The sequence below is a fragment of the Herpailurus yagouaroundi genome, unplaced genomic scaffold (assembly GCF_014898765.1).
Source record: "Herpailurus yagouaroundi ecotype Mexico unplaced genomic scaffold, PumYag 77, whole genome shotgun sequence".
NCBI lineage: Eukaryota > Metazoa > Chordata > Mammalia > Carnivora > Felidae > Herpailurus > Herpailurus yagouaroundi.
Genome location: NW_024412388.1, coordinates 25302087 through 25314053, shown reverse-complemented (window position 1 = coordinate 25314053; position 11967 = coordinate 25302087). Strand labels below are relative to the sequence as shown.

Genomic DNA, 11967 nt, shown 5'->3' with positions numbered 1-11967 from the left:
TTCCGATTCTGTGTCTCCCTCTCTCTCTGCCCCTCCCCCGTTCATGCCCTGTCTCTCTCTGTCCCAAAAATAAATAAAAACGTTGAAAAAAAAATTTCGTGAACATTTGTTTATTTATTTTAGAGAGAGAGAGCAAGAGAGCACGAACGTTGTGGGGGAGGGGCAGAGAAAGAGGGAGATACAGAATCCGAAGCAGGCTCCAGGCTCCAAGCTGTCGCTGTCGGCACAGAGGGGCTTGAACTCAACAAACCGCGAGATCGGGACCTGAGTTGAAGTCAGACGCTTAACTGACTGAGCCACCCAGGCGCCCCTCAACTCTTGTAATTTAAGAATCCCATTAGTAGTAGTAGTTCTTTTTGAGCCAAGCCTTTGGGTGTCTCAGAACCAAACTAATACTTAAAAGAGATGTGCTGCTGGGTTGGGAATTGTGTGACGCTTTACGGTGTACCTCGTTGCATGGAGGTTTTCTTGAGGTTGGCAGGTGACCTACTGCGACTCTTCCCCTAACCTAACAGGAAATTTTGGGTTAAGTGGCAAGTGTTCTAACAGTTTTTATATGTTTGACCCACGCCCACCAATTTGGGCAGCTTTTGAGATTCCCATTAGCAATAGCCTTTACCTGATGGACATAACAGAGACCAACAGTGACCAAAGAAATGGGACTGTGGACACCAGCAGTAACCTGTGGACTGGCCAACAAAGGGCCTGTGTGCTCCCCCCAGCAACTCCCAGTGTGGAAGTGGGGCCGGGGGGGAGGGCTGAATCACAGACCCCAGAGAACTGAGTCCAAACAAATGGCGACTGGAGCTGCCACCGGCAGTTCCCAATGTGGAATCTGGGGACAGAACGAAAGGTCTGGGGTTTCCAAGAAAATGGGGGTAATTCACACTAAACCAAGGACTAGGGGCTTGGGTTCTGGGTGGAACTGTCTGTTAGCTCAAGCTGACCAGCCCCAGACTGGAAAGCCAATTGGATCAGGAGGCTGATGCAAAGTATGTGAGCTCAGAACCAAGAGGACCATAACCCTCAGAAACAGCGAGAAAGAGAATACAAAGGGTTCGAGGTACCACGCCTGTGTTCCTCGCTGTCCCCAGAGCCCCCAGAAGTCTCCTTTGTTCCCGTCACCGCCAGCAAATCTGTTAAACAAAATTCAGTGGAGTAAATGTGAAGGTCTTAATTGGCTTTACGTAACAATTCATGAATCGGGCGGCATCTCATCTCGGCAGATACAAAGGAGCTCTGAGGGGGCTGTAGAAATGCTGTTCTAGGCAGAAGAGGTGGGAGGAAAAGGCAGTTTCTAACAAAGACTGGACTGCTTCGAGCAAGGTCACTTTCTTTTAGGGGAAAGTGGGGGTCCATCAGGCAAGTATTCTCACTAGTGCTGACCGGGTAATTCCAGACTGGTTAAAGGTACATTTCTGGGAGAAGGTGAAACTGCATTTAGCGACTCCATTTGGGGCCTATTGTTTCTTTAACAAAGACAAAAGTAACACCTGCTCATTGTACAGCGGAACGTGAGAGAAGTGTATCCAGCAGAAATCCCCTCTTCCCTCTAATTTCAGCCCCCCAGTAACCGGTGCATCTCCTTCAGAATCCGTGCGTCTAGTAGCCACCAGCCCTATGTAGCTACCAAGCACTTGAAATGTGGCTCATTCCAATTGAAATGTGCTATAAATCTAAAATATATACTGGACTGAGTACTTAGACTTAGTATGAGACAAGAATATAAAGTATCTCCACCATTTTCATATTGATTATATGTCAAAAGGATATTTTGGACACAGTGGGTTAAATTACAATGTTATTAAAATTAATTTCAGCCCTTTTCACAGTTTTTTATGTGGCTACTAGAAAATTTTAATTTATATATCTGGCTCATATTGTACTTCTTTGGTTTCTTTCCTTCTTTTTTTTTTTTTTTTTTTTTACTTTTTTAAATGTTTATATTTATTTTGAGAGAGAAAGAGAGAGCATGTACGAGCAAAGGCGGGGCAGGGAGACAGGGAAAGAGAGAGAGAATCCCAAGCAGGCTCTGCGAATGCTAGCACAGCCGGATGCGGGGCTCAGACTCACCAACCATGAGATCATGACCTGAGCCGAAATCAAGAGTCGAACCCAGGCACCCTTCATATTGTACTTCTATTGGATAATGCTTTTCTAGATCTTTCCCGACACATTTATGAAAGACCATAGGTATGCATGTCTGTAAATGGGGGCTTTCCCTTCATAGAAGTGAGATCAGCCTCTATACACAGTCCTGTTATCTCCTTTTCCACTTCACACATCGGGACCTCTCTTCCAGAATGTACACAGAAATCCACCTCATCCTTTTCACGGGTCCTGTTGCTTTCCGCGGTATAGGTGTGCATAATTCACGAATCTAATTCGCCACTGATCAACACTGGGGTTTCTGAGACGTCCATTCACTCTTTCAAACAAAGCTATGAGAGCATCCTTGGTCTACCCACCGTGAGTCTCCATTTCTAGAGGTGGGAAAGCCGGGTCAGGCGAGAGCACTTCGAATGTGACCGCCAAGGAGTCAGATTCTGAAGGCTTCTTGGACAGGGCTCCGAGGTTTAGACTTTATCTTGCAGGCAGTAGGAAGGCTTAAAACTTGTTTGGTTTGATTTTGTTTTTCTAAATTGCTAACTGTGTATCTTTCCTGCATTAAAAAGCCAATACAAGCACATTTTAAAAACTTGAAAAAGTAAAGGGAAAAAAAAGCCCTACTATAACATTGCATAGATACTGAAGTTTTCCTTTTTAGTCTTATTTTCTGGTGCATGTTTTAATTCCTGCTAAATTATCATCATACTGCCCAGGGGCACCTGGGTGGCTCAGTCGGTTAAGCGTCCAAATTTGGCTCAGGTCACGATCTCATGGTCCGTGAGTTCAAACCCCTCATCGGCTTCTGTGCTGACAGCTCGGAGCCTGGAGCCTGCTTCGGATTCTATGTCTCCCTCTCTCTGCCCCTCCCCTGCTCACACTCTGTCTCTCTCTCTCTCTCAAAAATAAACATTTTTAAAAATTTAAAAATAAATAAGTAACAATGATCATACTGCCCATTGATTTTAGAACCTGCTTTTTTCATTTACGGTTTCTGCATAAGCATTTTTCCACGTGACCACGGAGTCGTCAGCAAAAGGCTATTTAGTCGGTGGGCTGGCTGTTAGGGCCTTTTCAGCAGCCCGCGGAATGCCTTCTCCCTGGTGCTTCCAGTCAGGATCCAACCAAGCCCAAGTGCCCCTCATATAAAGGAAACACACACTCCTCCACCAATCCCAGCCTCTCAGCCCCGTCCGGTTGCCCCCATCCGCCTCCTTCCTTCCAGCCACACTTCTGGAGAGTCAACCACGCCCCTGCCTCCACCACTGCACCTCCACTTACTCCTCCACCCACCCCACCAGTCGGGCACTGTCTCCTTTCCCAGCTCCCCTGGCCGGGTCCCTTTAACCTTGACCAAGTCCTGCGTGCCCCCTTGACAGCCCTCCACCACCCCACCACCAACGCCCTGGTTCACGAGCGCTAGCAGTAGCCCGGAACTGCCTTCCTGCCTCCAGCCACGCCCCCTCACCCCTCAGGGTCCAGGCTCAACTGTTTAGCTGCGGTATTTTTTTTTTTTTTTTTTTTTTTTCAAATAAAAGTCTGCATCAGTCCCTGGAGGAAGCATCTTTCAGGGCTCCCTATGGTCCTCCAGATGAAGCCCAACCCCTTAGCCTGGAATGCAGGGTGATCTGGCCCTGGCTTACCTTCGGCCTCACCTGTCCCCGCTCCCCACCTGCACTCCACCCTGCAGAGTGACCCGCAGTGCCATGCGCACCCCACATTTTCTCTCCCCTCTCACTTCTGTACGTTGTTGTTTTCTTCTCATAGACCTCCCTTCCCCGCTGCTGCTTTCTTTGCCCGGATAACTTCTAATCATTAGAAGCCACCCCCTCCAGGAAGCCTCCCCAACTTCCTCCCCATCTGTCAAGGTTCAGTTGCCACCCTCCAATTTGCCCTCATAGCATCTTGTATTTATACTGATTACAGCCTTTACTGTGCTGTGTTCCATTCATCTGTTTGAGGTCTGTCATCTGACCCACTTCCTCTCTTCCTGGCCATCCACATCTTCCTGATTCCCTTCCATGAAGATAAGGTCTGTGCCTCGCTCACCTCTGAATCCTTGACCTAGCAAGTGCATGATTCTGAGCTTATGCCCAATCAATATAGGGTGAAGGCATGCATAAGCAGAAACTAGTGAACATCTTGATGGATAAACTTTTTGCATCCTGAAGATGATCTCTGAGCAGACTCTCAGAAGTTGGGGTGATTGGATTAAAGGGTAGGAACAGTGAAAGCTGGAAAGCTAAGTAGCTTTCCAAAAAGATCTAGCAATCTTCACTCCCACCAGCAACTGTAAGAGTGCCTGTCTCACTGTATACTTGAAGCATGGCTAGTTTTTGTTGTTTTGTTTGTGTTTTTTTTTTTTAAAGCTCATTTTATAGGTAAAACATGCCACCCTGTTCTAATTTGTATGTCTTTGGTTACTAGTGAGGGTGAACATTTCCCCATAGATTTGCCTTCTAAATGTATTTCTTCTTGGATATTTGGTCACGTGATGTGGACACTGTGAAAGCAGGTGGGCATTTTATAGGATGACTTTGGGGGTTGTGTAGGAAGGGGCTGGAAGTTGATGCTTCAATGGTCCTGGTGGGGGATGTGCAGGCAGGATCACTGTGGGGCCAGGAGTACCACAGGGGCCCGGGGGTGGGGGGGAGGACATCCAGGAGGCGAAGTCAACCCACCCTGGGGACTGACAGCAGATGACGGGGGCGGGGGTGAGACAGAGGAAGGGGTTGGGGTGTAGTCAGGTTTCTGGCTTGGCCAACTGAACAGAAGGAGGTACCATGTGCTGAGAAGGTGCACAGGTAGACACAGGCACACAGACACCACAAGACCCCTCTCCTATCTACTAGCTACGTCTGATGAGGAACAGCCAAGTCGGGTAGCTGAGAAGGCAGGGAGGCAGGAGCGTCTGATCCGGCAGGCTTGAGAGAGGAGGGGAGCCAGACTTTGGAAGGATTTGTAGGGCAGAGAGTGGAGTTGGGAGGTTGTCCGGGGATCATGAGGGTCTGTTCAGGAATAATGACAATTGCAACTGAGCTAGAACTGTGTGCAAGGCCTTGACCTAACTGCTTAGCGTGTATCAACTCACCAGCCACCTCAGCCCTCTGAGGGAAGCATTCTTATCATCCACATTTTATAGATGAGGAGACTGTAGTGCAGAAGTCCAGAACCTTGCCCAAGGCCAGACAACTTACAAATGGTGGACTGGGATTGGAACCTGGGGGTCTGGCCCCAGTGTCCGTGCTCCTCACCAGGTGGTTCCAGCCTTTCAGGAGACATGGGCATACAGGAGGGGTGGGGGATACTGGATGAGATCCCCCAGAGGATCTCGACTTTGGGGGCCCTTCCTGGATGACTCCCAACCGTGGCCACACGCCAAAGCCGACCTCCTCCGAGCAGGAATGGGGCTTCTGAGCTCTGCTGGACGTACCCAGCCCAGTGGCTGAAGCCACTGTAGACGCGTGGCCCCTGACCACAGCCCACCCCCCATGCAGCCCCTCAACTCATCAGTGTCAGACAGTTCTCAACTCCCGGTCACCAAGCCACAAACTTCCTTGCATCCCCTCCCAGTCTCTTCTCCTGTCCAAGGCCAGTCCTGCCCCCTACCCAGGCTAAGCACCCCAACCTCTAATATTATCATCCCCCAAACCTGCCCAAGGTCATGTCCCGTTGCACTGCTGGGAAAAGCAAAGGGTTACGTATCCAAACATTCATCAAAAGGGGCCTGGTCAGGTACATGACGCTCTATCCAATAAATGGTATATTGGGCAGCTGGGGAAAAGGGAGGCAAGCACTTCAAGTATTCAGAGGGGATAACCGCAAAGATACGGTCAGTGGAGGCAGTGGAAAACGCAAGATGCAGAGCGGCATATCTACTGTGCTACCACCGATCGGGGGAGGGGAGGAGGGAGGATTTGCCACCATATTTATATTTGCCTGCATACGCACAGATCACCTATGGAAGGAGGCACAAGAAAAGAGTAGTGCTGGCTCCCCTCCATGCAGAGCAACTGGGTGGATGGGACCAGGAAAGACTTTGCGCTACATATACTCTTTTGTACCTCTGAATACCTGTACCATGTGAAAAGAATATATTTGTATCCAAAAATAAATAACCTGCAACATTAAAATTACATAAGCAATGTCTCATGTGTATGTGTATGTATAAATGAGTTGCTAATGCCCTCCCCACCACCCAGGACCTGGAAGAGACTCTTCTGGTTGCTGATCCTATTTGCACTTGGCCTCTTAGGGCTGTACCTGTATGGGCTCCCTGTAATCAGGTACAACTCCCTTCCCCCAGCCCTCAACGTGGGAACCAGCAGGGTCGGGGCCTCTTCTAAGTGCCTCCTTGAGGGATGGTGGGCGATGGCTACCTTGGCTGCACACTTGTCCTTGCGGGCTCCCCCTCCTTGTAAAGTGCAAAGAGACAGGGCCCCTCACTGCCGCCCCCACCCCGCAGGCATCTGGAAGTCCTCATCCCCATGGGTGTCTGCCCTTCTGCTAGAATGGCCCTGCTGAGAGACAACTTCACGGGTCTCTTGCATCCCTGGTAAGGCGCTAACGCCCACATGCCCTAGAGAGCCCTGCCTTCCGTGTCCCTGCCCTCCACACATCCCGCACCCTGGCAGGGCCAGGTACTCCTCCCAGGGGCCCCACCAGGACACACATCTCCCAATCCTCTGTGTTGGATCTAGGCTAGGGACTCCTAGGGGCGGGGGCCGGGTGGGACCCATTTGTGGGGCCCTAGGGTACGGCACTGGGGAGGTGGCGGTGACAATGCACCAGACCAGGGGATGAATGGACCTATCTCTCCATCCCTGTCCCGGCCAGGGCCCGGCCTGAAGTCCTGACCTGTACCTCCTGGGGGGCCCCCATTATTTGGGATGGCACCTTCGACCCAGCTGTGGCCCAGCGGGAGGCTCTGCAGCGGAACCTCACCATTGGTCTGACTGTCTTTGCTGTAGGCAGGTAAGGCCCGGGGAGGGGAGCGGTGCTGTCCAGGCAGGGAGTGGAAGGGGTGTGCATGGGACGCAGGGATGGGGCACAGGGTGCTCCCCGGCCGCAGGATCCCAAAGCGAAGAGGGAAGCAAAGACAGCACCTCTTGTCCCAGCCTCCCGGGGAGCAGGCAGGACCACCTTTTCCCTTTCCCTCCTCCCTAGACACCGGCACCATGGAGCCCACCCAGCACAGGCCCCTACCCTGGGACCGTCCTGACCATCTGCATGAGGAACTGTCACAACCTCAGTGATGACAACAACGGCTGTTATTACAGCTTAAGATTCTGTGGGCAGGAACTCCCCAAGGGCTCCCCGCTGCTCCCCCATGTCTGGGCCTCCCCTGGGATGGCCGACTGCTGAACACCGGTGCGGCACCTGTCTTCACAATGCCTTCCGCGCGCGCGCGGCTGGCTGGGCTTCCTCACGTCGCCGCGGCATCACGGCTCCAGGCCTTCGTAAGCTTTAAGCTTCGAAGGCTCAGAGCCCTAACGAGGCAAAGGCTAACGCTGCCGGCCGTCCCAGGGCCAGCACGGCCCCTCTGCCGCGGGACCCTGTTGATCCAGGCGGGCAGTGGGAGCCCACGGTCAAGGCAGGGAACCCAGGGCTGCGAAGGCGAGCGATCTGCAAGCCTCTGCGCCCGCCTCGAAAGCTGCTGCGGCTGGAGGGTTGCGGAGCCCCGGAGCCCGTGGCTGCAGGGAGCCGGGAGCCCGAGCCCGAGCGCGGCCGGGGCCGAGGAAGGCGCCGCGCTCGGGCTGACCCGCCCCGCCCCGCCCCACCCCGCCCGGCAGGTACCTGGAGAAGTACCTGGCGCGCTTCCTGGAGACGGCCGAGCAGCACTTCATGGTGGGCCAGCGCGTGGTGTACTACGTGTTCACCGAGCGCCCGGACGCCGTGCCGCGCGTGGCGCTGGCCCCGGGCCGCCTCCTGCGCGTGGAGCGCGTGGCCCGCGAGCGGCGCTGGCAGGACGTGTCCATGCAGCGCATGCACACGCTGCACGAGGCGCTGGGCGCGCGGCTGGGCCGCGAGGCGCGCTTCGTGTTCTGCATGGACGTGGACCAGTACTTCCACGGCGCCTTCGGGCCCGAGGCGCTGGCCGAGTCGGTGGCGCAGCTGCACTCCTGGCACTACCGCTGGCCGCGGTGGCTGCTGCCCTACGAGCGCGACGCGCGCTCGGCCGCCGCGCTGGCGCCGGGCGAGGGCGACTTCTACTACCACGCGGCCGTGTTCGGGGGCAGCGTGGCGGCGCTGCGCGGGCTGACGGCGCACTGCGCACAGGGCCAGCGGCGGGACCGCGAGCTCGGCCTGGAGGCGCGCTGGCACGACGAGAGCCACCTCAACAAGTTCTTCTGGCTGCACAAGCCCGCCAAGGTGCTGTCGCCCGAGTTCTGCTGGAGCCCCGACATCGGCTCGAGGGCGGAGATCCGGCGGCCGCGCCTGCTCTGGGCGCCCAAGGAGTACGCCCTGCTGCGCGACTAGTCCCCGAGCCCCCGCCGGCCCGGGAAGGGGGCCCCTGAAGCCGTCGGGGCGCCCCAGAGGGCAGCGAGAGCTTGGATCGAAACAGCCCTGCCCGCCTGGCCGTGGGATCGTAGCGGTGGGAGGAGGAGGCCCTGGGCTTTGGGGAGCTAGCTGTTCTACAGGAGGGAAAGGTCCCTTTCCTCCACTTTCAACAGCCACCGACAAAGCACCGCGACAGTAGCGCCTCGCAAGCTGCCCTTCACCTCTGACCTTACTGGATTCGGCTGATGCCTCCTGCAGAGCTGTTTTAGCCCTTCCCGCCCCGCCCCCCCCCCCAACGCCAGCCCCCAACCCCCTTTTTGATAAGGAGACTGAAGCACAAAAAGGGAACGTAAGTGCCTAAGGCACAGAGAAGCTGTGAGTCTGTCTGGGCGGCAGCTGGAGAGGCAGGACTGGCTCTCACTCCAAAGAGAGTAGCTTCTGGGTGAACAGGAGAAAGCTGCTGCCACAGAAGGAACATCTGAGTCCTTGGCTTTGCTCCCCCCACCCTCAAGCAACTTTGTACGTATTTAAGTAATATTATAATAAAATTATTCCAAAGGTATCCTTATGGCCCTCTCTCCTGGACAGTGTCCACAAAAAGGACATTTCCTTGATGCGGGGCCCATAGTCTGGGCCTGGTAAGTTTCCTTACTCGTGGCTGCTATCTAGACTTTTCATCCCCGGGTGGGGGGCTGCGGGGGGAGTGGGAAACACAGGCTCTGAACAGCAGGTGAAACCATCAGGCCCTGCAGGAAAGGTGGTTACGGGGCCAAGGAGACGGGGAAGGTGGCAGCTTGGAAGCCCCTGCGCTGTCCTCTGACACTTGGGGAAACTGAGGCCCTGGGAGGGTGGGATTTCACTCCAGGTCTCCCGAATCCAGTATACAGTGTTCTCACAGACCTTGCGTTTTTATGAGCCTCCACGGTTCCCAGGAAGGACAGCAGTTCCAGCGTAAATCCGTCCTGATGGTTTTCACAATCTGATCATTTTTACAAGCGGGTTCCACTTATTGATGATGTGACATAAGAGATCTCGCCCCTCTCAAACGCAGTTCAAAGCTCCCCACTGCCTCCCACCCAAACTGGATTAGCAAAACCCAGAAGGCCTTTTGGACTCTGGTTTAGATAAGCACAGGCCAGCGGTACCTTAGAACAGGTTATTGCTTGATGGCTCTGAGCTGGCACATTCCTTCCTCTCCCTTACCCTGCAGCATTCCCCGAGGGCCACCCACACCCACCTTCACACACACCCCGTGGCCATGAGAGGCCTGAGCACCAGCCAGTAAGATCTGCTTCTCTTCTAACTCTGCGCGTGACTGTGGACAAGTTCCTCACCTTGCTGAGCCTCGGTTTCCTCAGATTTGTAAAGCGGGGGTGCCCATCACCCTCCCTGCGGAGGTTGTCGTGATGCTGCAGAAAATGTAACTTGCCTTCTCCCCGTCCTTGCCTGCCCCTTCTCCACCAAGTTCGTGGAGTCAAAGGCTTGGCCAAAAGAACAGCCATTTCCTGTTTTAAATGACGGCTGGGTCAGGGGTTTCCAGGTGCTGGACTGGGACAGCTTCGCACCGTGGGTAGAGACCTTCCTGAGGACAGGGAAGAGTCAAGGAAGATGCAGTGTGGAACAGACAACCTCTTGGGAGTGTCTCGCTCCTTTGTCTTACCCAGAGGCCCATGGGGGGGGGACATTAGAGGGACTTGGGGCAGAAGCAGGAATAACAAGGGCGGATAAGCTTCTTCAGAGGCCACTTCCATCGGTGTCACTGTCAGTCAGCACTGTCCTCAGCACCCAGGCCGGGGCCCTCAGAGACAGTGGAAGCTCCTGAGAGCTTCCAGGTGAGCAGGTGAAAAGCTGCCAGTCCTCCCAGTCCTCGGAGTGCCGCTTCTACCTGCAAAATCTTCACCTGCCCCTGCTGCCCCACCCTGCCAGGCCAGCTCAGATGTCATCCCCGGAAATCCCCAAACACCAGCAGCTGTCTAGCCAGAGTTCACTGGTCATAAGGGATTCAGATCCACCGGGGCCATGTCAAATAATAACAATTACACTTACTGGTACTTAGTATGCCCTGGGCAAAGTTTGAAGCATTGGACATACGTTGATTCACTTAATCCCCACATCCACCCTGTATGTTGGTTGCTGTCATTCCCCCCATTTTACGTATGAGAAAATCAGGCACAGAGAGGTTAAGTGACTTGCCCGATGTCGTGCCACCAGCAACTTAAATTCACTGATGTGAGAACAAGCAGGAAATCAAACCTGCCCGGAAGATGGAGATCCAAAGTCAGGAACCGAGTCTGACGCAGGCTCCATCCAGGTCTTCTCTGTCCGCCTCTGCTTCTGTCCTGCTTGTGTGTGGCCCAACAGACGTCCCTACCCCTGGGCCACGGGCTCTTCCGGGCTCCTGAACTGGACCTCTTCCTAATTCACGGACCAGAAAAGCTGATTGGAGAGTCAGCCAATGGTGTGCTGGCAAATGTTTAGCAACTGGCTCCTCCAGGAAAAAGAAAGCCCAGATTTGTAGCCTTTGCCAGTTTCTGTTGTAGAAACCCCACCATGGCCGATTCAACACCACCACATCCACCAAATGTGGAGTCGGCCACGTGCGTGTGGTGTGCACAACCCACTCATGAACCAGGACAGCCAAAGCATCCCGCTGGCACCATCGCTACCATCGGTCTAGGACTTCAACGGCTGAGTCAAATGTCCACTGCTGGCCACTCGGTTGTGGCTGGGATAGGGTCAAGTGATGCAAACATGGCCGCCAGAGCTCACCCCTTAGCACAGCAGGCTGTGGGAGGTCAATTTCCGAGAACGCCTTGAGGCCCGTGAGGTTACCGAAGACAGGTTCCTGGCTACTCCACATCCATTTACCCCTCCTCATGTCAACACATCTGGTTTCCTTTTGGGGAGATGTACTACAGATTGGGGTTTCACCTGATGCTCCAGGCCTAGAGCATGGGCTGTAGGTCTAAGCCAATCAAGTATAGACATTCTGGTCATGGTGATTGGTTCAGGGATGGGACCTACCCCAGTCCCAACCAGCAAGACCCAGATATTTGCTGGGGCTTCTGGAAGAGAGAGAGGCTTGACTGCAGGAAACCCTGCGGGGAGCCTGTGAGGCTGGAGCTGCTGACCCCCCCCCCCCCCCAGGAGCCTGAGGGTGAAACCAGCTCTTAGAACAAAGCAAAGTAGAGAGCTGGAGACACAACAGTGAGCCCTGAGGCTGGCCTGACTCCCGCACTGTCCTGTTATGAAAGCCAATAAATCCTTGTTTGGGTTGGACTTTCTACACTTGCAGCCACGTCTTGACTCACAAGGCCTGTGAGGGCTCAGAGTGAATTCCTGAAGGCGAGCTCCATGGTG

At 54.1% G+C, this 11967-nt stretch overlaps 1 protein-coding gene across 1 annotated transcript in view; it reads left to right on the top strand.

The window, feature by feature from the left end:
• A3GALT2 (alpha 1,3-galactosyltransferase 2) overlaps positions 1-9169 on the top strand; it is an 18815-nt gene extending 9646 nt beyond the window's left edge. Inside the window, exons 2-5 of the mRNA XM_040468476.1 lie at positions 6309-6392; positions 6572-6661; positions 6943-7080; positions 7899-9169. Coding sequence (XP_040324410.1) covers positions 6309-6392; positions 6572-6661; positions 6943-7080; positions 7899-8586 — 1000 coding nt within the window. The 3' untranslated portion in view covers positions 8587-9169. The remainder of the gene's footprint in view (positions 1-6308; positions 6393-6571; positions 6662-6942; positions 7081-7898) is intronic.
• Positions 9170-11967: the final 2798 nt, after the last annotated feature.